Here is a 27,327-nt window from a genome sequence, read left to right as displayed (position 1 = left end):
AATATTCCAAGTTGTGCCCACTGGCTGCTGTTCTATCAGAGATGACTTCATGATAAGGAAATCCCATCATTGCTTCTCCTACTTTAGATAACGAAAAAGGATTTCAAACTCCTGGCTGGGATGCTCAGGGACTTCTATTCTTACACTATAGAAAGCATCCTTAGTCGGAGCATCACGACGTTGATGGTGGCCCTCAGGAGTGTAGTTACTTCAGTCAAGAGAATGAGGCAGAACTTTTACCTTCAAGCCGCGAGACTGCTAAATGAGACTGCAACTCACACACTGCCTATCTGATACTCAGCTACTCAACTGATAGCTGTTAACCAGCTATCTAACACAATGGGGGGGGTGCTGATTGGAATACTTCTCTATTTCTCTTTCTTTTGTACAGCCAGTCTGGCACTTAAGCACTTCACTACACATTATAGATGTGTAATTGTGTATGTGGCAAGTAATTAAATTCTTCAAGATGTAGCGGTATAAATACACTTAATATGTTGAAATAAATTCCTTTAAAGTGTTCACTACAAGTATAATATGAGCCTTGAAAGATTTTAATATACAATAAATTATATTTGACAGTAATTTTGAGGTAGGTTTGCTTATCAGCCGCTAGAGGGACCTTTGGCCATTTTTTATACTTGCGAATGTAGGAGCAGATTCAAACCAATTTTTAAAAATGCGTAAATTTCACGCTGAATAAAACAAATGACTTTATTTACATTAACAATTTTTAATGCTGTTGTGTGTACAGTGTTATGTGTCAATGTGAAAGTTCCCTGTATTTAGTTTCAGCTTTGACGAAAGTGCCGGTGAGTAATCGCAGGTTGCATTTTGAACACACTGATGGAGAACAGGCGAGGCTTTCAGGTTAGTTACGCGATGGCCGCTCTCTCAACAATGTCAGGATTTCGAAGCGAAAACAATGGCTCCGTTGCTCGAACAGGCGCGTTGCTGTTTTGACTAACTGTCGGAATGGTAGCGGTATCGTTTTAGCTCGTCGGTTTTGCGTTAAAGCCGGGCCGGAGGTGAGCCGTTTCTGTTAGGAACTCAGTGTTTTTCTTGTTCGTCTCCCGGGCCTGGCTGGAGCTGCCTACACTGTAGCGGCGGGTTGCTACTTTCGGATGAGCGGGCAGTAGGTGTCGAAGAGGAGAGGGGTCTGAATTTAATTAAACTGAAGGTGAAACGAGTCTACAGATCCTCGTAGTGAGGCACGTAACTGGTAACATTTTATCGCTGTGGGTTGAGGGACATGAAGAGCACAGTTTTAACTCCTAACGTGATGTTCTTGCTAACTAGCATTAGCTTACCGTACCGTTGACTTGCCCTAGCTAAAACGAGAAGGCATAACTAATTTACAATCACATCGCTCTGATCTGAGGTGAGAGAAACGGATAGGTGGGCGTTTTACTGAGTGTTTCTGAAGCCCGATTCAATGCGTGGAACGTGAAATCTGTCATGATGCCGGAAAGCAGCAGTTTGCATATTCTAGGTTAGCCGTTGCTAACAGCAGGTGGCTAGCTGAAGTATATGGTCAGTGACGTAACGGTGATCATTGTTTTGACAGCACACGGCATCATATCCGCGGCTAAGAGCGTCCCATTTGCTAGTCTGTTTAATTTACTTATTTTACCCATGCAAGAAGAACTACAACTGAAATATAGATGTCCGAAAAGTTGATCGTTAGCAGCTGATGTGACGCAGCTCGCTAGCCTGACAGGTTGCCATACAGAGTGCTCATAGTCTGTAATTACTGCAGCACTTTGTATCTGTTTGGCTTAATTCCGCAGGGATTTTTTAAAGCTTACTTCCCTGTGCTGATGCCCGGTCTTTTTTTTTTCTTCTTCTATCAGTAGCTTCTGCACTGTGTGTGTAATGGTGGTCTTTCTTTGTGTGACAGTTGTAGGATGGATCCAGACGGTGGGGCAGATTCACAAAAAGCTGTCAGTTTGCAGTGGAAAAGCTACAAACTCGTCCAGGACCCAGCCATTAGGCGTGTCACCCAGAAGATCTACAGATATGATGGAGTGCATTTCAGTGTGCCAGTGAGTTAATGTTCACATTTATTTATTTTATCTTCAATCAAACTATTGTTTGTATGTTGCATGCTGTTTATTTTTCGTCCCCAGGACTCTGGATTTCCACCTGTGGGAGAACTGCGAGATCCAAGACCCCGGAGACTGTGGTCCAGATATACAGAGCTGTCTCTGCCAGTGCCAAAGTTTAAGGTGAGAATACTTGGATTAGTGTTCATTTGACACGTCTCGGGAGCTTTCTGTTTGATTATCTTTTCACTGATCCTTTAATTTGTTACCGCAGCTTGATGAGTTCTATGTGGGTCCCATACCTCTCAAGGAGGTGACCTTTGCTCGACTCAATGACAACATCAAGGAACCCTTCTTGGCAGAAATGTGTGCCAAGTTTGGTGAGGTGGAGGAGATGGAGATTCTGTTTCACCCCAAGACTAGAAAGCACCTAGGCCTGGCCCGAGTATTGTTCACCAGCACCAGAGGAGCCAAGGACACAGTCAAGCACCTGCACAACACCTCTGTCATGGGGAACATCATTCATGCTCAGTTGGATATAAAAGGTAAGTTAAAATGTCTCCTCTTTGCCATCTGATGCACATTGTTACAGTGATGCTTTGGGCAGTTTCTTTATATGCAGTTTGCAATTTTAAATCAAAAGACAAAGAGAGTCACTTTTTCATGTAATCTTTTGAGCAGTTCCTCAAAGGAAGAAGACTTGCTAACAAAACAGTCAAGTGACACAGAAAAAACTTAAGCTGCAGTTAAATCTAAAGTTTTTCATACAAACCATGTTAGATATAAATTGTTTGTCTGTTGATTCGGTTTGAGAGCTTGCATTTAAATAGCTGTGACTTTTATTTTTATACAGGTCAACAGAGGCAGAAATATTATGACCTGATAGTAAATGGGTCCTACACTCCTCAGACAGTGCCTCTAGGAGGCAAGGCTTTGACAGACAGGCTTCAGCCTCAGGCTACAACACAGCCACAGCCTGACACGGTATTGTGACTGCACAAACATCTCTTCACTTATTTAGTGATGTCATGCTTGAGTGGTAATCTGAATGAAGATGCATTTAATTTTATACATTTTTACTCTGTTTCCATAGCCATCAGAAATGAGGCGAAGGCTTTCCAGTGAGCTTGCAGTTTTGGCAGCAGGGGTCCAGGCCCTCACATCGGGAAATGTCACACCTTCTGTAGAGACTGGCTATGATCAGCGTCTAGACACGCCCCCCTCCTCCATGGCAGGTCCTTACACCCCAAGCTCCTCTGCGTCATCTCAGGGTGGGGGAGGAACACCTTACAGCTCAAGATCTGGGACCCCTTTTTCACAAGACTCGGGCTATGCTGGTGGAAGGTTAGTTTCTGATAATTAACTGGAACAAAGCATCTTGAATAAAATTTACCTTAAGTGGTCTTACTGTTGTGGTTTGGTTCAAAGTACTGTGGAAAAGACTGAGGCACCCCTTGTTTCGATATATTTTGCTAGGAAAATGAGAAATGGATGCAGCGATTTTTTTTTAAACATGCAGTCATACATGAAAATACAGTATATGAGGCAAAAAAACAAGATTTGTACAATTCTAACAAGTTCGATAGTCTTGAAATATTTGTTTTGAAAACCTTTTATTTTTCCACATAGCCTGAACCTTCTGAGGCAAGCTTTCTTGTAATTTACTTAAGTAGTTTTCAGAAATAGTTCTCCAGACTTTTTGAAGGTCATATCTAAGCTCTTATTTGGATGTTGGCTGTCATTTGTTCCTTCTCTGTTTCCTCAGTAATGTTGAGGTTTGGGCATTGGAAAGACCAGTCCATGACTGATGGTGTCCATTTTTTGTTATTGCTTTTATTGTGTTTCTATGCTTTTACTGGATTGGCAGTATGCTTGAGATCATTGTCATGCTGAAAAATGAAGCTATTGCCAGACACTTTCTAGATGGTACTGAGTGGTGGATCAAAATCTGATGGTACTTTTCTGCATTAATAATTATAAATACGGTCCCAAACCATAACCGAGCCTCCACCATATTTTACCATATACTTCTTTCCTGAACTTGTTGGTGCAAATGATATGAAGGGAAATTTTTGGTACAAAAGACCTGGTCTGGTCTTATCATCTTTCATCATTTTTTTTGTTTTTGTTTATTGTGTCCTTTGTTAGCTTGGCTTGCACAGAGGAGGGAAATGCTCTCAGGTTGTTTGTTTCAGTTGTGCGACATTGAGTTTCCAATAGTATTTGCCACAATTAGATTTCACTGTATGTATGTATTGTATGTCAACCTCAAAATCCTTCTCATGTCATCCCTTTTAAAACAAAAACATTTAAATGACGTTACAACACAAACCACATTTTACCTTTTCACATAAAGTCAAAAAGCATCATTGATTGACTTAGTGGTTCATATATAAATTCCTCATTTCTGCATTTTAGGCATCCTGGTTACAATACTGGCACAATGGGCAGCGGCTACCCTCCCCAGGACATGTTACCTTCCTCATCTTCGTCTTCTGCAGTCTCCTCGACGGTTGGAGGATACAAAGTGTCACGCTACTCTGATGATGCACAGGAACCTTCAGTGTATCACCGGGGTCGTCCTATGTACCCCCCAACAACATCATACCGTCCCAATGAGCCACCATGCTACCCCCCTTACCCTAATGTTGGAGGACCTGGGCCACACATGGCACACCACTCCTCAATGCCCCCACCACCTCTTGCCAACCAATATGATCAGCCCCTAATGTCAGAAAGGGAGAGGGAGCGTGAAAGAGACTCAGGGGGACGGTATGGGCCAGCGGGGATTGGTTCCAGGAGGTCATCTTATCATCACCAGCAAGACACAAACTCTTCCTCAAAGTACCATTCCCATCATTCCCACCACCATTCAGATCGCAGGGATGACAGGGGGTACAGGCGAGACAGCCTGGGCTCTCGGTCAGGTGACCACGGCCACCAGAGACACCGCAACCACCACCATTCTCACAACCACCATGGCAGCAGCAGCCGCAGAAGAAGCAGCCATGACCGGGACAGAGACAGAGACAGAGATCGAGATAGAGACAGGGACAGTGACTACTCTAACAGTTCGGATCCCAGGTACAATTCCAACTCGTACCGCTCTTCATCTAACAGCATGTCTCCTCCCCCATCATCTTACTCTACATACTCCTCCAAAGAGCCTGCCCCAGCCCCTCCTCAGGGATTGGACGTTTCCACTCGCCTAGGGAGCACAAGTCTCACAGAGAGGGGTTCTCTGCCTTCATTAGGTGCTGAAAAAGACTACCATGGTCACCACAGTGCTCTCCCTCCACCTCCTACACCTCCTCTCCCACCAGCTTCTGTTATTGCAGCAGCTGTAGCAGAAACACTTGGAACACTGGACTTCAACCAGGATAGTCCTGCTGGTGAAGAACAATGGACAAAACCCAAACGTCGTCCCAGCACCCCACCTGCCCCACCCAAGACACCCCCGCCTTCTTCTCCGCCCCACCCCACCATTGCTTCCTCTTCTAATTCTCCTTCTTCTACTTCCCTTCCCCACCATCTTTCATCTTCTTCTAGCTCCCCTCCACCCCCTCAAAGGGACTCGTCCTCCCCAGAGCCAGATTCCACCAATGAGAGTTTACCGTTTGTCTACCACAGCAGCAGTCTGGACTCTCGTATTGAGATGCTTTTGAAGGAACAAAAAGCTAAATTCTCTTTTCTTGCCTCTGATGAAGAAGATGAGGAGGATAGGAAAGAGGAGAAGCATGGAAGTGGAGCTGGAACAAGACGTGGGTCAAGTGATGCGAAAGGGGAGCGGGAACAGGTGGGGGACAATGGCGAGAAAGACCACAGGAGGAAAGGGGAAAGAGACAGAGATGGCCACAGAGGAAGAAAAAGGGGAAAAGGGGGAGAAGGCAGGAAGAGCCCCACAGTACTTACAGCATCTACACCACCCGTTTCTACTTATTCTCCCCACATCCCACCCCCAGAGGAAACTCAGGCCCAAGTCGGCCCAGCTGGTCCTGGAGTATTGCAGGAAGAGTCTTCACAGGCTGGATCTGCTGATGCACAGAGCCGGACAGGAGCGCACACACCACCTTTTAATGGACAGAGTCAGGTATGATCTGTCCTGATTCAATTTATTTTTATAAATAGAATCAGTTGTTTTGATAGTCACCCAGAAATACCTGTCTGTGGGCAGAGAAATAAATATTTGGTGGAAATGAATAAAAACCTCCTCAGTACCGACACAGTGATTAACATTCTGAGTGCTGTCAAACATAATGTTCATGTTTTGGTTTCTTGCTTTTAATGTGCCCGTTTCTATGTTAGAAAAGTGGGACAGAAAAATAATTCAGTAAGTGTTATTTTGAGAATTTGCTTCAATATGTGGGTGGTTTCTCAACTTAAGACAGTAAATTCTGTTTTCTTTCAGGCCTCTCCTCATTCCTCAGGAGAAGACATGGAGATCTCAGATGAGGAGGAGGAGACTACGACCATAACAACCGTGACCACCCACCAGCCATCAGTCACCTCAGGATCCTCACCATCTTCATCTCAGGCTGCCATGACTTCACAAACAACAGACCCCTCATCTTCACCCCCACCCATCTCTGACTCTGCACAGCACTTTGGCACCTCCATGCACCCTCCCATACCATCCTACCCCCCTCATCTGCCCCCTCCACCACCCCCTGGTTACTCCCTACAACCCCCACCTCCACCAGGGATTCCTCCCCTTCCTCACATGGAGCTGCATCCTGAGTATCCTCCCCCCATGCCTCACCACATGTATGACTATGCCAGCTCCATGGAGCTGATGAACCAGTACAGTGGTGGAACCCCTATGTCTTTCCAAATGCAGACCCACATGTTAAGTCGCCTACACCAGCTGCGCATGTCCTCATCCAATGGCACCACAGGCCCGGGTGAGGCAGCTACTGCAGACTACAATTCCTACCATCTCCACTCTATTCCACAACATCACACACACCACCCCTACATGGACCAAGAGGGCAATGGGGCAGGCACTCATTATGACCAAGACCACCGATACATGCCACCCCACATGACCTATCCCTACCCCGATCCCCACAGCACTCAAATACCACCCCATCCACACCATGGTATCCCGCCTCCACACAGTGGCTGGCCTCCACATGTCTTACCGCCACACTACCCATCTTATATGCCCCCACCTGGCTATGGCACGATGCTGCCTGGGGATGGAGATGAGTACAGGGCTCCAGGGGAGGAGATGTCCATGCTGGCAGAGAATCCTCATGAAGCCACAGTGCAGATGGTCTTGGCCACTCTTATCCAAGAAATGAAGAACATCATGCAAAGGGACCTGAACCGCAAGATGGTGGAGAATGTAGCCTTTGCCACCTTTGACGAGTGGTGGGAGCGGAAAGAGACCAAGGCCAAGGTAAGGAAGCCCAGCCTCAACAATAATGAAGGTCATCTTTCTAAGGTTGCAGTTAATTTTTGTGCATGTAAAATAAAATAAATAGGCCCACCCTGTTACTTAATAATTTTACTAGTTTATGTATGTGCTTCCTCCATTTAACTGTAATTGATTTTTTTATAATTAGCATGTTTTTTTGTTTGTTTTTTTAATGAAAGATGTCATTCCTGTTACTATTTCATCTCAGTTTAATGATGCTTTTATTAGTCAGTTAACTATATAAAAGAAAGACTGTTGTTACGAGGCCAGAAAAACGTAATATCTTCTGTAAATGTCTACTTTTTGTAGCCATTCCAGACGATGGTTAGGGGGGTTTCTGCGTTACGGGATGAAGAGAAAAAAGAGGAAAAGGTCAACCGTCCACGGGAGCCTCTCATGTCTCTTGTGGATTGGGCAAAGAGTGGTGGCATGGAGGGATTTTCTCTCCGTGGAGCACTACGACTGCCTTCTTTCAAGGTAACAGTACTTTATTGCTGCAGATTTTGGTTTCATCTCCATGTTACTGTATGGAATCTATACTGCCTTCATATTTTATGTTTGTTTGTTGGAGTGTCTCATTTGCCATTACACCACCAAAACACTAGGTGGCAGTGGTGCTTGTATGCCACCTTGTTGAGGCACTTTGTTGATGTCACTAAATGGTAACTGAAACTGTTCTCCATGTTGGACCTAATAAATACAGAATTTATTTAGTTGTACTGAACTCTGTTTTTACAAGGGAGACCTGTCCAGTGTCAGGAGTTAGAAAAGACAGTAATTTTGTTCATACATGAACTGAATGTGACATGAACATAATAAAACGGCATAAGTTTCACTGCATTATCATCATGCTGTTTTCCTGCTTATTGTTTCTCAGTCAATAGTGCAGTATTTACAGTGCATGTTAGTACCAAATGGACCAATAATAATGATTGTGTTGGTGCATTGTGTAGTTGGAATTCTTATTAGATACTCTTCAAGCTACATTTAAGGCTGTCACAGGTAAACCATACTGTATAAATGTTCAGCACAGTATATGTCAAGCTTAAGTCAATAAATGGTGTCAAGAGCAGTTTAAAATATCTGATATTGTCATTCTAATATTTTGAATTTTTACGTGGTACCACAATATTCAAAAAGTGCACAAGTGTTTGGTGTTGTCAGTTTGTGGTACTTCCTCTAGTTCTGAAAAATAGTCAGACTTTGTAAAGTCAATTTTGAGGTTTTTTGGGGGGTTTTTATTCTTAAAAAACACTTTGAACTATGCAGGTGAAACGGAAAGAACCTCTAGAGTTTGAAGAGGGCGACATGAAACGGCCACGGCCCTCAACACCACCGGACGAAGATGATGAAGGTTTGCTCAGCTGTAATTCAGGCTTTAAAAAAAGGTTGGATTACTTGATCTGCTCCATGTAAGTCTTAAATTATCCTGTTTTCAGCTGCTGACGAGAGATTACCAGAGGCAGACAGGCATGGAGCTGAAAGGGACAACAAGAGGAGGAAAAAGAAGCCAAGAAATCGGAAACCCTGGGAGCTTGACAGTGAGGGAGAAGAAACATCTGATGGTTCTTCTACTGAAAAGGTTTGTCTGTTTGTTTTAAAATTGTGATTCAAGATTAAAACACAATTTTTAAAAAATGACTTTAGATTATTAGAATATATGAATGTGATAACATGAGTTTATAATTCATGTTGTCATTTATTTTAGTTGGCTACAGATAAGAACAAAATTATTAGCCTCTTATGAAAATTAAAGTTGTTTTCAAAACTTTCCAAAGTAGTTTCTACCTCTCAGCTGTAAAAGGCTGATGGGATGTTGCTGTCACCCCATTGGGCAGGCAGGCGGGCATCCCAAGTTTGCGACGTCAACGAGGCAGCATAGGATTTTGAAATTCATACCACTGGTGCATCAACTAAAAATCTCACATGAGTTTGACTCCCGGTGACCTTGATCTTCTGAAACTCCTGTGAATACAATAACTCAAGAAGGAAGTCGCCTAGGATTTTCAAATTTATGCTATATGTGCATCTATTAGGAGGCTAAGGGGTAGAACTGGTGATCACCATTATTTTAAAACGTACAAGGGATTTTTAACATAGCACTTGTAAGGATACTATTTATTTAAATTTTTTTAGAAACCATAAGTTAGTTGTTTCTTGATTTGTTTTTACACACAATAACAATTTTTTGAGAAATCAAAAATTACCAGTGTCACCTTTATAAGTCGCCAGAAAATGAGACCTTTTTATTGAGCCATAGCACAAACCACTGCTGTGCAATGATGTGCTTTGACTTTGTGAAGGTTCAAACTGAAGGTTATTTTCCAATTTGCATGCAGTACTAAAACAAGCATGGGTTTGAGGTGTCTAAAGAGCCCATTAACAACTGCCAAGACACTAGTGAATGACTAAGCAAAGTTGGAACCAAAGAAATGTTTCCTTTGGTCAGATGAGACAAAAGTAGAGTTCTTTGGCCATGGAGACAATGCTTATGTTTGTAGAACATAAGCTTTGTTCTCCAACTCAACAACACCCAAGCATGGGTTGTTCCTGGTACAGAAAGCCAAGTTAACATTGAGCCTTGACTTGAGTCCCACTGAAAATCTGTGGGGTGAACTGTAGACTGAGGTCTGTGCCAGAAAACCCATTAAATCTCTGGAGGAGTTTGAGAGATTTGCCAAAGAAGAATGGGCTGCGATTGCTCAGTGTGTGTGTGTGTGTGTGTGTGTGTGTGTGTGTGTGTGTGTGACTTGATGAAAACTATAACAAACAACTGCAGGCTGTTATCCAGGAAAAGGATACGCAGTTGATTATTAATATCAAGGGGGGTAATAACCCTGGTAGTTTTTATGAAATCTGTGTGCAAAGTAAAATAATGTAAGCATCCAAAAAAAAAACAATATGTTTGGAAAAGCTGTGTTTAAAAATTCCATGCTCTCTTTAACACCACTTAGGAAATAGTTCTGTAGTGAATTGAATGCAATAAAAAGAAATTTTCATAGCAGGGTTACAAATTCTGTCCTCACCTGTAGATGGCAGGATGTCACTGTGATTATATTGTTGTGATGACAACTTTTTTTCCCCCCCATGTTTAGGAGGATGAGGAAGACGAAAGTGGAAAAGAGTCTGATGGTAAACCACAAACAGGAATCTCATAACTTTGTTCTTATTTTCAGCTATCATGACTGTTTACATTGACTTTTTTTTATTTTTTTAGATGATGTCCTCAGTGCAGACAGTGATGACGAGAGCCTCTCATCCTCTTCTGAAGGCTCTTCATCTTCAGGATCTTCATCTTCATCCTCAGAAGAGGATGAAGATGAAGAGGAAGGAGAGCGGGCAGAGAGTGAAGGACCAGACAGCATGGATGAGTCAACTATGGATAGCACAACTGAGAAAGACAATGAGAGGTACATCACTTGTACTGCTGTAATCAGAATTATATAACAATGAATGTTGTACTTTTCAACACTCAAATGCTTGTTTTGTTTTTCTCAGGGAAAATAATGCAGCTGTTCCAAAGGCAGAGGTCAAAACAGGTTAGTCAGAAGTTGTTATAAATCACCAAAAAGCACCAGTAACATAATTGCTTCAGTTCGAGTTCAATCTTTGAAAACTTGTATCTTTTCTCAGGTGATACAAAAGATGGCAAGGCAGACACAACGGCGCCTACCAAACATCCCCCCTCACCACCATACCCACGCCCTACATCCCCTATCGTTCTTGTGCCCCCTCTCAAGAAGCGCAAAAAGACAGTCTCCTTCTCTACAGACGAGAACGAAAGCAAAATGCAATTGCCAGCTGCACCACCATCTCCGTCTCAAGTTTCGGGTGAATCTCCCCTCCTTTCAGGCAGGCTTCCAGACTCACCCATCATTGCAACCTCACCCAATTCATCTCGTCCCAGTCAGGGCATCCAGCTGCTTCCCTTTGCCTCTAAACCAGGCGAAGGGAATGCTCTCATTGTGCCCCCATCTGGACGAACCCAAGATACCGAGGAGACCAAGAGAGGACCCCTCATTTCTCCCCAGACTACCCCAGTCAAATCCCCTAGCAAACGCGGTGCAGGCAAAGAGTCTCCCAAATCTCCTGCTCCTCCTGTTATGGTGTGCCGCACTGTGCAGAACCTGCCTTTGGACCATGCCTCTATGTGTAGGATGGCCTTTGAGGAGGCCCCAGCACCACCATCTGTCAACAAAAGGTCCAGAGGCAGACCACGGACATCTAGCCTGTCTACTTCTTCCTGTCACTCTCTCAGAGAGGAAGATGAGGATGAGGAAGAAAGTGAGCAGAGGTTAAGACTAAGAGAACAGGTTGGGGCCTCCAGCCTCCTGCAGCTGGCCTCTGCTTCAACAACTGACCTTTCTGTGTTAGCTGATGTGGCTTTGAAAATGGACCCTGATCCTGGAGACTCAGAGGAGACAGAAACATCTGATGAAGCAGAGGAGCACAAGATGGAAGGAAATTACTTCGCCCCAGAGTCACTGGCCCTCCTTATGAGTCCAGGGGCTGTAATCGTCTTTATGGAGCACAACTACTGCAAACCCCCTGTTGTACCAGTACCAACTGGTGCCAAAAGGACTTCCTCCAGACAAGATTCTTCTGTTTTGCTCCCAGCTGACCTCAACTCTATTTCTGGCGTGCTGGAAGCCCCAGAGGAAGTCATTGGAGATCCACTTACGTCACGGGGAGATGCAGGAGAATTCTTTTCTGCAGTGGGAGAGATGTGTGACTCTGAGGATACGGGCCAGGTTACGCCGGTGTCTCCATCACCAAAGAAGAAGAACCTAATTGGCAAGGGTTTTGAAGCTGAAGAGGAAAAGAGCAAAAAGAGGAAGAGAAAAGATAAAGAAAACCTTGAGGTTCATCACACAAAAAAGCAGAAGGAGCAGCCAGGCAAGAAAAAGAGGAAGCGGAAATTAGAGGTATATTTGTCATGTTTGTTCCTGTAAATGTTTGAGATTGTCATAACCGTAAACATGCCACAGGCAACAATAGCACGGACTCATTACCAGTAAGCCCAAAGTTGGAATTTTGAAATTGGTACAGTTGAAGAGTTTTACATGTCTCGAAAGAATTTTCAGAATCAGAATCCGCTGGTAAACCTTTGGGCTCTCCAGACCAGGAATATATTTCCAGTGTAGACAGAAATGTAGTTTTTTTGCATTTACAGAACTGTGTGATACAGTTTTGTTTTTTTTATTCTTGGGTATGTTCTGGCTGAAAACAGATGGGGTAACAACAGGGTGTACCCTGTAGAAGCGCTCTGCTCTCAGTCTTACTGGTGCAATCACACTAGAATTACTGACATTTCCTTAGCATTGCTTAAAGCTAATGTCAGCCAGGTGCTTTGCATCATAAAAAACTTCTTTTACTTGCGCAGATGAGTTTTCATTAACCATAAACTTGCCACCTGCCAGTGACACGTCTAATGTCCGATGGCGCTTTTTGCAAATACAGCAGGTAACAGTCCAGAGACTTCGTCTGAATTAAACTGTCTCAACTCGTGCACTATATATGAAAAAGTACCAATTTGGATGAGTTTCTGATTTGTTTTTGAGTCTCTGCTGTTTTCACCCCCTGAACTTAGTCAGACGGATTCTGAGGCATCTCCTCTCTAATAGGTATTTGAAATACCAGATGGTGCTCCAAACAATAGGTTACCTCAGGTTCAGGTTTGGTCTTTGCAAAAATTTCTGGCACAACTTCACATGCTTACAAGGTGCGTGGGGAGGATGAAAAAATTCACAATGCAGGGACTCCAGCAACACTTCAAGGGAAGAGAAACAACTTTATTGACTGACTAATGCGTTTCGGCTTGTGTCCTTCAACAGGGTCACAGTAACACATAATAGAAGTTTGCTTAAATAAAAGGCAGGAAACAGAAAAAAATTAAAATTAACCAATCATGTCTTCATAGATAAACCAGCTGACTTAAAACAGGTTAGTATTGGTTAATTGGTTAAGGCATGCCCAAGTAAACACTGGACTAGATAATTAATTTAATTTATTTTATCAACAAAAGAAAGAGTATAGCTTTCTAGACATCTCGTTTTAAGTCTACATTTTAGAGACATAATTGCGAAATGCGTTGGTCAGTCAATAAAGTTGATCCTCTTCCCGTTAAGTGTTGCTGGAGTCCCTGCATTGTAATCTTTGATCTTTACTGCATCTTGGCACAACACCTGTGCCTTTTTTCTAAGAACACTTATGTTCAACCAAAATGTCAATGACATTCAGTCACTGAATATAGTTATGAATATTGTTATGGATTAGATGACTTTAACTGGCCAGAGAAATGTCCAATGTGTCAGTCTGTATTAGTGTAAACACCGCATAGACTAGAAACTAAAAGACTGTTTTTCTTTCCTGCAGGACTCAGATTTGGACAAAGATGTGGATGTGGAGGAGCTTGAATCTGGGGAGCTGTCCAGCTCAGACACTGAGGAAGAGTTGGTTGAAGAAGTGAGAAAGAGTGAGCGGCTCTTTTTGCAAGAAGCAGGAGTAATAACATCCCAGAACTGGTCGAAACCTGTCCCAGCGCCTGAGCCATCAGCTGTGAAGTTTGACAATCGCAGTGAATTTGAGCAGATGACCATCTTGTATGACATCTGGAACTCTGGTCTGGATGGTGAAGACTTGTCGTTTTTGAAGAAGACTTATGAGAAGCTGCTGCAGGATGACCATAGCTCCGACTGGCTCAATGACACTCATTGGGTCAACCATACTAATATCCTTTTCAGTGATTATCTTTCACCTCAAAGATGTATGGGCACTAGGTTTGATTTACATGGAAGTGACACAATATCCAAAAAGTCTGACTGTTATGAATTTACTAAATTGTCTGCATAACGTGACGTTTTTAAATTGAGGAATGCTTTGATATTTGGTGCCCTGTTGTCAGCCTTGACCTTTGGGCTGCACTAACCAATTTGCCAAATCCTCGCCGCAAAAAGAAGAACACAGATGGGCAGCTTCGTGAGCATGTGACCGGTTGTGCCAGGAGCGAGGGGTACTACGCCATCAGCCGCAAGGAGAAGGATGTCTACCTGGACCTTGACCTACCCGAGCAGGTCATACGGGAGGTGGAGAATGTCGACACCTCGGTAGGCAGACTCCAAATCTTTTTGGATGCATCTTCTTTTATTTCTTTTCCATTTATTGAATCTGTTGTTCTCACATCAGTTTGATTTTGTCTGTTAAAGCAGTTGAGAAGCTTTGCTGAAATACTTGAGATATCTTGCGAAACTTGTTTAGGCTTTTCCTTAAAACGAGTCGGCATCAGGTAACAGGCCGACGCACTTGGACAGTTCAATGTTCATGTTCACTCGCTCACAGATAACGTTCACTCTCCTAATCTAATGTTTGTGAGATTGGAGATTCTGTTGTGCTTGATCCTTCATTTGTTGTTGAAAGAACAGGATAAAATGCCCGTGAGGTGAATCTGTGCGTGCAGCACAACCTAAAGTCAGTAAATCTGATTGGCAGTGGAGACGTTGGTGTGGACGTGCTTTCGATTGTGTGGAAAGTTGAAGCCGGGTTTAAATGGAATTTTAATGTGATATCCAGTTGAACCTTTTTTTTTCCAGGAAAAATATTTTGCTGGTCTCCACTGCCTCAGTAATCAATTATTAGGGGTTTGTAGCTGTTTCAGGGTATTATTATAAAGTCAACATTTGGCTAGATAGTGCCTCTCAGGCATTTGGAATGGAGGTGATTCATATTTGGCTTAGTTGAAGTGGTAATTTTAGGATTTGAGATGGAAAAAGGTGAGGGTTTTCAAATGACAGAGAAGTAAGATGATGAGTATGTGGACATTTACAATACAGAGGTTTTAGGCATTACATTTGTGCTGTCTGGTGGTTGAGACAGACTCATGCAGGAAAAACAAATTATATTTAATTTCAGTCACATACATCACTGCTCATATGTTTAAAGCATGGCATGTATTCTTTGTCAGTAAAAAGAACATTAAATTCAACAAAACAACAACAGTGCTATTAGGGCTGATAATAATCAGTAAATTATTGATTTATAATCATGCTTAAAAAAAAAAGAAGGACAATTAGAGCTGGGCGATAGAACGATAACGATATGTATCGCGATATAACTTTTACTCGATAGAGAAATTAAGCTATCGCGATAGACCTTTTTTTTTTTTTTTTAAAAAGGTCAGCCAATCCAAATTAAGTAGCGCAGAGCCGAACCAATCACAGCCGCAGCGTCACGTCGCGTGACTTGTTACGTACAGCACAAGTGCCAAGCCGCACGTGTGTTTGTTTGGGAAGCAGCCAGCGGGTAATGGAGGAAATGAGTGTGCCGACTAGAAAAATCAACCGAGCGTGACCGAAGAGAAAACAGATGATGGTTCCAATGCCGGAGAGATTGTCGAACAGAAGAGCCATAGAAGTTCCGTAGTGTGAAGGTATTTCGGCTATTTCAAGTCTGACAAAAACAGAGTAGCGTGCACTGTAAATTGTGCCGAAAGCAAGTCTGGAAATACAATAAACTGGTGCATGCGTCACACTGTGCGCCACGTTATTGTTTCGGTGAAATGAATTTCTACAATACTGTTACTGTTAATTCTACTCTCTGCAGTGTTTAAATGCTTACATATACACACAGTTACTGTCCCTCCACACATACGACTCGGTTCTGCTTCTGTGCCCCAGCTTTGTTTACTTTTTCCCACCGAGGCTTCTAGACTTCTGATTGGCCAACATTTCTGCACGGTTAGGAATCTAGCGCCACCTGCTGCTTTGGCATGTTCATAGCAGCGTTTTCCTTCATTTCTGCCTTTATGTGTGGACGGGATTATTTTTTTAAAACGAAAACGGAAAATCTCCGTTTTCAAAAATACCCGTGTACGTGTGGACGTAGCCTCAGTCTCTGACTGGAAGCGCTAATTCGTCATTCGGCTTTTGTCAGACTAAAGTAACTGTTAAAACTGTTTGAAAAGCTCAGCTATACAACAAGGAGAGATTGAGAATTTCCTTTTAGTTCTCAGTTTATTTGATATTGACAAAAGTTAGTCAGTTTTGTCTGTTCTTCTGTAAAACAAACTAAGATTTATTTTTAGAATTAATATTTTGTTTCTAAGTGGAATTGACAATTTAGTCTGTTTCGTTTGTTCTATTTTGAAACTTAAACGCTTTAGCGGCTGCCTTTTGTGTAGTTTGCAATATTTGCCTTTATTTATCTGAAAAAGTCTCATGTTCCTTAAGTACATCTACCCTGTTGAACTTATTATGGGAAATAAATATTTAAATAAAAACAAGCTGCTGATTATTTCACATTTTACTTGTGAGCAACGGCACATTTAAATCTTACAAATATAGTTATTTGGCTTATATCGTGATAGATATCGTTATCGCCTGAAATGAAAAAAACATATCGTGATATGAAAAAATCTCATATCGCCCAGCTCTAAGGACAATACAAACTGAAAAACTGTGTGAAAATAAGAGTCATGGAGAAACGTGCAAGATGCGTGTCGTTTCTAGTCGGGCTTCCTGATTTATCAGGCTTGTATGAGTCAGAATGTGGTCGTTCACAGGAATAATGTGATGTCTGAAAACATTAGGCTTTTGTTTTTCCTTGCAAGACTACTTGAAACAAAAATATTTCTTGCTGACTGACATTTTTTTTTCTTTTTTTTCTCATCATCTTTGCTGTTAGAAGTGGGTTTAGAGTGGGGATAGGGTGTGATGAATTTAACAACAGACGAAACAAGTGCGGCAACCTTGAATGTAAACGTGTAGTTTTCCCTTTGTTTTCCCGTTTTGTTGGCAGCCATAATTGTAACATACTTGAAATTGTATGTTGTGTCCACTGCTTTTGAGTTTAATGTTCATATCACGTATCTTATCGTCAGTATTCAAAAACAGTACAAATGTTATTGCATTTCGAGAATGTTGAAGAGTGAATTCTTCCTCTGGGCCAGTGGCAGGATGTTTCAGTCCAGGCGTTATTTCACGTAAAGCACAGTGATCATTCCCGTTTGTGACACAGGAAATCCATAATTCTTTTTTCCTGATGTAGATCCGGATTTGTCACATGTGAATTACTCCTTCCTGAACAAAAGATGATGAATCCAATTTACGTCAAAGGATCCTAACGATCACATAAATTCTTATGAAGTTCCCTGAAAAGTTTGATCATAGTGAGTGTCACACCTTTAAAGTGTTTTGGAAAGAATAATCAGAGCAAATGTGCAACTCCAACTTTCGTCAAGCATGGTTGAACAGCTCTAGAAATTTGCACAGCACATGTATTCCCAATCCAGAATTAAACCAATTCTCCTTTCTTAAAAATAAAGGAGAAAATATCACACATTCAAAGATTGGAGGATTTGAATACATGTTTTATGTGTTTTTCATTAAAAAAGACTGGGTTCAGTCTGTAACTTCCATGAAATACTGCTGAATTGGGTGCCTCTTAGCTGGAAATACAAACAGGAAACATGAGCGCAGCATTTATTACACTAAACACACTAACCACTATGTCTTCATTAGAATTTACTTAGAAAAAACAAAAATAGTAAGGCTAGACCGGTTGTGCACTTATCACTTTGTATTCCAAGGCACGATTTGCTCAAGTATAGACATCTCCCAGCCTAAAGCAAACACAGACATGCAAAAATAATTTTTTTTTTTTTTTTTTAAGTCAGTTTTTTTTATTTACAGCCAATTAATTTCAAAGACCTGGGGCATGAAGCCACTGAAGGAGGCGTGTGGACAGAGAAAATAAAAATGTTTGAATGAATTTAGGGAAAATAAGTTGGAATTGCTGATTGTATTGCGCTAACCTTTAAATATAGTTCAGCTTGGATGATTTTTTTTATTTTTATTTGTTAGTAATGGCTGATTAAAAAAAATGTGTGAGAACCATTTCCTGTGTGCCAGGAGTAATTACAGTTGCACTACATGCATATAGTCCTACTGCATATATGTTCGTGTGGTCAGCTTTAACCTACAGAGCTATGGTTGCCCGGTGCATAATGCTGGGCAGTAACATAGTATGTGTCCTGAATGGGTCACAGTATTTTTAACAGTTATTTTCAGCTCTTTGTGAGTATTACTTTGGTGTAAGTGCAGGGAAAGCTTTCTGATAAGTCTGCCTAGAGTCAAAAGCAGAAAAAAAAGGAGTAAGAGGGGTCACAGAGCCCCACACATTTATCATAGGCCTAAATATGGCTATTACTGTGATGATTCTATGATTTCATCATGCAACGTTCCTCTTTTATAATGTCTGCAAATAAGGTTTGGGTCACTTGGGGGTGATGATCTTGATGCTCGTCAGACACTCATATGATGCACCGTCATTGGTCCCATGTGCAGCCAGTTATCCTCCACACAATGCCAGATTGTCATGGAACGCAGGAACATTTGAAAAATCAGCTCACTTAGTGTTTGTGTGAGTTAAGAGTGGAAAATCCACGTTATCGTGTTGCTGTGCAAGGTTTATTCCTCCGTAATGTATTTCCCATTTAGCTGTTGTGCTTTCCCTTACTGCTTCCATGGACACAAGCATAGTTCCTTAGAATAATACACACAAATTATTATATTTTACTGTGGCATGTTTTATGCAGTCTTGCTGTTTCTAGAGTTACAGACTAATTCAGACTCCGCACAGAATGAGATGTAACTGGGGCACCACATCAGTCTGCGTCTTTTATTATCTGATCAAAGTGTCCCAATAACTGAGATATGTCTGCTGCTTTGAGGTTTTTATGTGCTTATATCAGGAACAAAGAGATGTGTCGTGATGAATAATCCCTGTTTATGTTTTCAAACCAAAGATTTGTGGCAGGCTTAAAGAGTTACTGATACTCAGGAGGATCTCTCCCCCGCACACAGAGCAACACAGACACACATGATTTAACTTCATGGTGATACATTGAAACAGCTGTTTCACTTAGCTTTATAGGTGAAACATGAAATGTAATCTCATGGATTATTATCTTGATTGTAATATTGATCTGTTTAGTACTGAAAGCAAAGCATTAATTGGTTGTAAAAACACAGAAGTTGCATAGTCTGACAAAATCTAAAATGATGTTTGAGACGTAGCATGAGAACATGTCAGTTCATTTTGTTTCAGTTTGAAGTTTCTAAGGAAGTTTCAGCTGCTTCATTTTTTCCATAGATTCCTTTTCCTTGTTTTTGGAAATTTGTGCTACAGTTACACTGCTGGGCTCCCTTTAACACTCAAGTTTTTTTCACAGTAGTTATGAGAGTAATTTTTGATATGTATAAGGAACACAAGTTAACATCCTGAAGAATTTAATTATTGAACCATAATAGAGGGAAGGCAGTAGTTGGGACTGAAGTATTCGAGGGCAGACTTGCTTCTATTCTTGCGTAATAACTTTTCCAGTCATATCTCTTTCGCAAATGAACCTCTGCTACAAGAGCAGGGGTATTGGAAATTGAGGTTCATGCTGTTACCCGTCAAGGCCATCTGATGAAGTCTTAGTGTAACCGTTGCACTCTCTGAAGCTCTTTTGTTTGTTTCCTGGCAGGGTGCTAACCGAGTGCTATCAGAGAGACGTTCAGAGCAGCGCCGCCTCCTCACTGTCATCGGCACCACTGCTGTCATGGACTCTGACCTGCTTAAACTCAACCAGCTTAAGGTACAAGCAGTACTATATTCATGTGGTCACTTACAAGCTAAAGGACAAAGTTAAACTGCAACCTGCGACTTGTCAACAGATTTAACTTTAAAAAAAAATCTTTGCTTAAAAAACAAAAACACTGTAAGTTATGCCACCTGACACAATAAATTAAATGGTTTACAGTTCACGAGTGTAATCAAAAGGTCATCTAAGGAATAAATTTCCAGAGCCTGAAACTGATTCCATGCTTTTAGAAGCGCATAGCTGAATTTAGTAGGATATATACCAACATGTTTTACAGTCTAAACACAATACAAACAAGACATCTGTGAAGGTTCTCAGTCATCCAGGTCATCGTAGCTTGGAAAGAAAAGCATCTGGACTTCTTTAAGTCCAGACTTAGACTACAAACAAGACCAATTTTGACACGAACTCTGTGGTTTATCAATCAAAACTCGCAAAAGGTTTTTTCCAAGCTTCACAAGATGAAACTCAGGGCTGAATGCAGAAATTTTACCTTCACAATGGTGGGTTTATCTTTTGGTTTCAAGATGAATTTGTTTATTTGTTAATGCAATGTCTGAATAGGCGTTTTTTTGGAAGGTGGCTCTTGTCTCGTTTTTTGTGTGCGTGTGTGTGTTTGGTTTTGAAAGAGGCTGTATCTCTGGCTTTCATTGTTACACAAATCCGGGGTCGAGGTCACAGATCTGCCTCTGTGCTAAACGTGCAGAAAATCTGCTCACTACAGTAGGTCAGTGGTCAAACTTTTGGGTGTGGGCCTTTTTTGCATGTTCTTATTCTAGTCAACAATTTATTTTTTTTCTGGTTTTCACACCAAATTATCAACTTGGATTAGTTTACCTTTTTGAATTGTTAAAGATCCAATTATAAAACAAAGATATAGCCTGTAAATACTTAAAGCTGTCTGTTAATTCAGGACAGGTTAGTTTATAAAAATATCTATTGCTAGTAAGGCTCCTCTTAAATTACATCCGCTCTGTCCTGATGCAGTTCCGAAAGAAGAGGCTTCGTTTCGGACGCAGCCGAATCCACGAATGGGGCCTGTTTGCGATGGAGCCCATTGCTGCTGATGAGATGGTCATTGAGTATGTGGGTCAAAACATAAGACAGGTATGACTTATAAGGAGTTTTGTGTTTAACCAGTGATGGTTTTTGAAACTTTTCAGCCATCTTGACATCTAAAATGTTTTCATTATCCACTGTTGCCATCTAAACAAATCTGTAAAATACTTATACAAATAATAAATCTCTAAGAGTCCTGCTGTGTTGGACCCTTACTCTTGCATTGTAATATTGATATGACTGTATGTGAATTGCAGTTTTTCAGACACTTTGAGGGTGTGGTCAGTCAGAAAATGTTCTTTATGCGCAGATGGTGGCTGACAATCGAGAGAAGCGTTACGCACAGCAGGGCATCGGGAGCAGCTACTTGTTCAGAGTGGACCATGATACGATTATAGATGCCACCAAGTGTGGGAACCTGGCACGATTCATCAACCACTGCTGCACTGTAAGTCTGAAAACACTCAACAATGATCTGCCTCTTACATGCTTTAGATATGGACTGATGTTAAGTTCTGCAGCTGTCGCCCATCAGTCTGTCGATGCTTTTCCCCCCTTGCAGCCAAACTGCTACGCCAAGGTCATCACCATAGAGTCCCAGAAAAAGATTGTGATCTACTCAAAGCAACCCATTGCCGTCAACGAAGAGATCACGTACGATTACAAGTTCCCACTGGAGGAGAACAAGATCCCTTGTCTGTGCGGAACGGAGAACTGTCGTGGGACGCTCAACTAGTCAACGCACTTCTCTACCACACTTACCAATGGCCAGCCATACCCGTAAACAACCTCCCTTTCCCCATGAGTTCGCTCTCCTAAATGTGTAACTTGAACCACCCCAGTACACTATGCTGCCCCTCCTCATGGCCTCATAGCCGGCCTCACAGTACCTAGGACGTAGACACGCACACACTTGGCACTTTTCACACGCAGTTTTCATTCTCTAGGCAGTTCCACAAGCTAGTGGGTGATGGATTGGCGTCATCTGGCTCTCGATGCATGACAAGGCCTTTAGCATCAGCTCGTTAGTGGCAGTATTACTGGACAAAACCGGGTGCTCCAAGGAAGTTGTTGCGTCAGTCAGGGCATGAAGGATTTGTCTGATTCCATGCCGGCATCCGTTTGAAAGGAGACAATGTGGAGAAAAAAATAGAAAAGGACAAATGTTTATTGGCACTCTCTCAGACATGGCTTCATTACTCTTTTAAAGTGACGGCATCAGTCAGACATGGGTCATTTTTATGTTCCTCATGACTTACTTTCAAAAGGATTATATTTTTGTAAATAACTATTGTTAGTAACGACTTTAGTGAAGTGAAACTACAATTTCGGTGTTCATTTCCTTTGCCATTATCTCTAAGAGCAGCACTTGTTCACGTGTTTGCATGCTGCTGTGGAAGTTGTATTGTGCGTCTCATAACCAGCCTCTGAAATATTGTTTTTTTCTTTATTGGGTGTAGCTGAAACAAATCGGTGGGGGACGCTTTGATCTTTAATAAAAGCAGTCGGTAGGAAAAATGCCGTCCAGAAGTTACTGCTGATTAGGGCACTTAATAATTCACAAACATGCACAAGACGTGCAAAAATAATATTGTGCATAACTATCTGTAGACTTGGCAGCAAGCAGAGTTGTGCCAGGCTCCTACTCTCTAAGGTTTTCTTTGTGACAATTACAGAAGCCAGGGTGTTTATCCAGATGTGAAGCAGTGCATTTGGATGCCGTCACGTTAATGATAAGGAGGTCATGTCTGAAAGGGGCTTTCTTTTGTCGGCGTCGTCCAGGAGTCACTCCTCTAGTGTCGAATTCCTTCTGTAACCACGCACCCATACAAATCCGCACAGAGACGCACACGAATACCAGAAAAATTCAGGGTTTTTAGACTCGCTCACTAAGGGCGTAACTTTTAAGATAAATCACTTCAATCAATTTGGTCTTCAGTTATGCAAGATTTCCAAGCCTGAGGGTTGTTTTGGAGCTTTTTTTTAAATTTCATTTCATAGTATTATATTATATTACTATTGCTGTTATTAATGGTATTGTTACTTATTTGCATTAGCTGTAAGTATATTACAGTGAAATGAGCTTCAGTGTACCCATCCACTGTCCTCAGTGGCTTTGTGATCCACCAGCCCTATAAATCCTTTCTCCTCTCTCCACTGTGTGTTACTCTCCTGTTTTGCAACAGTCTGTATGAGAGTAAAGCCGTTTTAACCCACTGTGAAAATGTGTAATTTAGGTTTCAGCTTACAGTGTGCGTGGTTTTTTTTTTTTTGTTTTGTTTTTTTTTTTAAATGCCACTGCTAAACTTTTATATTCCCCTTTTTTGTTTTTTTTTTTTTTTTTTTTTTTTTTTTTTTTTGTTCTTCTCCAAACTTATGGATACTGACATAGGTGCTTTTAACAAATTATTTGTGCGCTCTTTGTGGGTTCTTTATTCATCTACAATAATTAGGGCTGTGCTTGTGAAATGCAGTTGAGCACATGTCCAGTGGGGGTGGGATCAGAAATTGTCAATGACTGTTTCTATCACCAACACAATGGAGGGGGAGTGTATACGTTCATAACTCGAATCGCTTGTTTGTCAGCGATGATTTGGCACGCTATATCTGCTGTGTCAACAGAGAAGTCGCAAAAGTATGTTTCGTTGTCGACAAGGTCACGTCCCTGTTTGTGGGTGAATTCTAAAGATTCACAAAGGACGCAATCCTATTAGCAATGACGCTGGTTTCACAGCCGTTGCGTTTGTTGGTTAAAAGCATGTATGTCAGTGACGTAAGTCAAGAAAAGGTTTTGTTGCTGCTTACAATATATCACCCTGTTTCATTTCAACACGCGCACAAATTCCTGTTTAAACAATTGACAAAAGCGTTTTCTGCAAATCCTTCTCCCTAGTTACTTTGTTAAGTTCTGAATTACACAAGTGAGTTTGTGAACAATGCTGCTGGCTTTGCAGCCATTTGCTACAAGTTTGCATTTCTAGCAGAGCCCCAAGTCAAATAAAGTTATAATAAGAAGAAGAACTCCTTCGAGGTAAACTTGGCAGATCTGTTTGTAAGGCACATTTATTTGATTTGGTTTCTGTTCAAAGACTTAAAGTTCTTGTTTTCCCCTTGTGTTGCAGATCTTTGCAGAATTCATGAGAATGCATTATATTTTACTTCAGTCATCCCTTCTGAAAGATCGTAACTCAAAAAAAAAAAAAAAATCCTGCTTACAGTCTGTTTGCATTGTAGATAGGTGAAAGTGTCCGTGTCCCTGCGAGGTTAACAATCCTAGCCAGTTTCTGATACGTTGCAGACGGGGATTTCAGTGACCTTTTGTGTTGTCTTTTTTTTTATTTTCATGGCTATGGCCGTCCAAAGTTTAACTTTGATGTTGAACTTTTAACTAAACTCCTGTTTTTTGTTCTTTCCCAAACAGGAAAATGTGTAAGATATTTCTTGTTGCAATGAAAGCCTTTCAGTACAAACCAACCCTCTTTAATAAAGGAGAAAAAGATGAAAGGAAAAAACAAAAACAAAGCAAAAACAAAAAAACAAAGAAGTACATGTAAATATTGTAGAGGTGTTTGTTTCTTGTAGAAACACACTGATTCCAAGCTGTAAATATGTTGTTCCGTTTCCTTACTCAATGAGGAGGAAACATGTACATACCTTCCATTCATTTATTTTTTATTGTTTTTCCTTTTAATTTGATGATTATTTTAATATTATTTGCAATATTTCTCTTGTATTAATGCGTTGGACCCTTTATTAATGGTGCATTAAAATATTTTTTAAATAAATGAAAATCTTGGTGAGTGTGTTCAAGAGGCAAACATATTAAAAACATCAGCAGAAAAACATGGACCATTTTGTGTAAGTGATTACTTTTACATTCACAGGTCTCCTGATCCACTTTACTATAACAATATATTCATGACAGAAGGAAAGTAAAGGAAGCAAGATGAGGCCCCCGTAGCTCCCCTCATCACTTCTGAAGCCATTAGCTGCTGGTTAAAAGTTATTCAGGGCAATAAAGGCACCAGATTCAGGTTTGTTATTCTCAAAACAAGTTGGCTAGAGCCCGTCAAATATTTGTAAGTTCATGATGTCCCTCAGGCACAAGGAAGGGTATGTTATGTTCTCAAACTAACAATGATTACCTTAGAATCACCAGTTAACCAAACAGGCATGCCTTTGAACTGAGTACATTTTTGGCAAAACACATTTCAACTGCCATGGTTAAAATTAAAAGCATTACAGCTGCTAGCATGGCTGAAGACTCCTAGCCCTGTAACTCATCTGGAAGCAGTAAAAAAAAAAAAGTTCTTAACCTTTAACCATCAACTCATTCTTATCTGCTTCCTTTTGAAATGACACTATAGAAATGTGACCAGTTTTCTTCCCTTTTTTCTAATGACGTCCTCTGTTTAAGTATGGTGCATAAAGTGTGGTCTTAAAACTGTTAATACATTTTATGGTTCATGGTTGGGATCAATCCTAGCTCCCCTCAGGCACAAGGATGGGTATGCGGTGTTCTTTGGTCTATCACAACAGATCATTTTTATGTTCTTAAACATTAAACATCATTGGTCACCTTAAAATCATCAGTTAACCAAATAGGCATGCCTACAGACTACTGAATTTATTAGTACACAGTGGGTTCGAACACCCAAGTTGAAGAAGAGGGCTGTAACAGTGCTAACCACTTCAAAAGCCTTTTCTTAGTAAACTTGAGAAGCAGTTGTGCACTTAAAGGTAGATGTAATCAAGCAATGCAACATGCTAAAACAATTACAGAGCAGAAGATTTTCCAAAGTGTAGTCCGCTGTCCAGTGGAGATCCTTTGTAACATTTAATGAAGCATGGTGAACACAAGAAGGACCCGTTTCTGTCATAATGCAGCATAAATGCCTTGTTGTTGTTGACCCAAATTACCCTCACTAATGGTTGCCAACCAGCAAAAAATGGCAATGACTAAAATAAACCTATGGTTTGCAATATTGTATAATATAAACTAATATTTGTTTCCAAAATATAGTGAAATAGAAGCAAAATGTAGCATAATTCTTATATTTATTTTATAAACAAAAATATGGAACTGTCTCCATGTTTATTTAAAGCAACATGTTGAAAAAATATTTTTTAAATAAATGAAAATCTTGTGTTTTTCTTTACCAAGTCAGTGTCCTGCTGGATATGGATGTTCAGATTGGAAACAAGCGTGAGAGTCTGACTTCTAGTTGATCGCTCTCTTATGCCACTTTAAAGGCATGTTGGTTGAGCAGGAAGTTGTGTGCCGGAAATGAATGCATCTGCAACTGTCATAGACTGTAAGAGGAAGCAGTGAAATCTGATGAGAACAGATGGTGACCTGAGTTGACGAGGCTACAGCTGGCTAACATGTGCCCCTATATGCATTTCCAACTCCCATCTTTTTAGTGCTCTCCCTATAAGGCCAACTTTCTTCTGATCCACTGTTCCTCACAGTGAAAAGTAGGTGAGTGTGTTCAAGAGGCAAACATATTAAAAACATCAGCAGAAAAACATGGACCATTTTGTGTAAGGCATTACTTTTACATTCACAGGTCTCCTGATCCATTTTACTATGACAATATATTCATGACAGAAGGAAAGTAAAGGAAGCAAGATGAGGCCCCCGTAGCTCCCCTCAAAACAAAGTTGGTTACATTACACAAAAAAATCGAAATCTTGGGTCAAAGTAACAGAACTCTACTCAAAGTTGACAAACAATACTTATAACTCAAACAAACTGACCTACCTAGCGAGACAAAGGGGAAACTTAAAATAGTGGCTGATCAACCCACAAAAACACAAAAAGGGGTAAATCAGAATCAGAATACTTTATTGATCCCTAGGGGAAATTATGTTGGTTAGAGTGTGCCAGTATAAACAGTAACAAAAACAGACAATACAAGAAGTACAAGAAGTAGCACAATATATACATACAAATAATTCACTTACTGATAAATAAAGGAATGATTTCCTGTGTCGTGCAGTGGTGCTTTTTGATGTCAGTCTCTCACTGAACATGCTCCTGTGGCTAGCCAGCATGTCATGGAGTGGGTGGGAGGAATTAGCCAACATTGTCTTTATCTTGGACAACATTCGCCCCTCCAACACCAAATTAAGAGAGTCCAGCTTCATCCCTAAAATGTCAT

General features: G+C 41.1%; 1 protein-coding gene across 2 annotated transcripts; it reads left to right on the top strand.

Moving 5' to 3' along the window:
* Window positions 1–819: 819 nt before the first annotated feature.
* Window positions 820–23,458, top strand: setd1a (SET domain containing 1A, histone lysine methyltransferase). Of its 2 annotated transcripts, none has more exons than XM_026164199.1 (21): window positions 820–870; window positions 1,901–2,045; window positions 2,130–2,228; window positions 2,320–2,590; window positions 2,899–3,029; window positions 3,139–3,389; window positions 4,464–6,135; window positions 6,454–7,446; window positions 7,774–7,941; window positions 8,734–8,818; window positions 8,904–9,046; window positions 10,560–10,596; window positions 10,682–10,874; window positions 10,963–11,003; window positions 11,098–12,389; window positions 13,840–14,194; window positions 14,389–14,570; window positions 19,988–20,098; window positions 21,092–21,211; window positions 21,474–21,611; window positions 21,726–23,458. In XM_026164199.1, the coding sequence occupies exons 2-21, from the start codon at window positions 1,908–1,910 to the stop codon at window positions 21,897–21,899; spliced, it is 6,594 nt and encodes a 2,197-aa protein (XP_026019984.1). In that variant the 5' UTR covers window positions 820–870; window positions 1,901–1,907; the 3' UTR covers window positions 21,900–23,458. The 2 variants fall into 2 exon arrangements, with proteins under 2 accessions (XP_026019984.1, XP_026019983.1); XM_026164198.1 differs by lacking the exon at window positions 820–870 and adding an exon at window positions 877–1,211.
* The last annotated feature ends 3,869 nt before the right edge of the window (window positions 23,459–27,327 follow it).

The sequence above is a fragment of the Astatotilapia calliptera genome, chromosome 4 (genome assembly GCF_900246225.1).
Source record: "Astatotilapia calliptera chromosome 4, fAstCal1.2, whole genome shotgun sequence".
In the NCBI taxonomy this organism is placed as follows: Eukaryota; Metazoa; Chordata; class Actinopteri; order Cichliformes; family Cichlidae; genus Astatotilapia; species Astatotilapia calliptera.
The sequence above is the reverse complement of the archived record's forward strand: the minus strand, read 5'-3'. Positions and strand labels throughout refer to the sequence as shown.

Bases quoted from the DNA above. Each gene is read 5' to 3' on its own strand.
- setd1a (XM_026164199.1), top strand. From the start codon at position 1,908: ATGGATCCAGACGGTGGGGCAGATTCACAAAAAGCTGTCAGTTTGCAG. The intron at 10,597-10,681 runs GTAAACCACAAA...TTATTTTTTTAG, and splicing joins AAGTGGAAAAGAGTCTGATG to ATGATGTCCTCAGTGCAGAC. The intron at 11,004-11,097 runs GTTAGTCAGAAG...ATCTTTTCTCAG, and splicing joins AAAGGCAGAGGTCAAAACAG to GTGATACAAAAGATGGCAAG.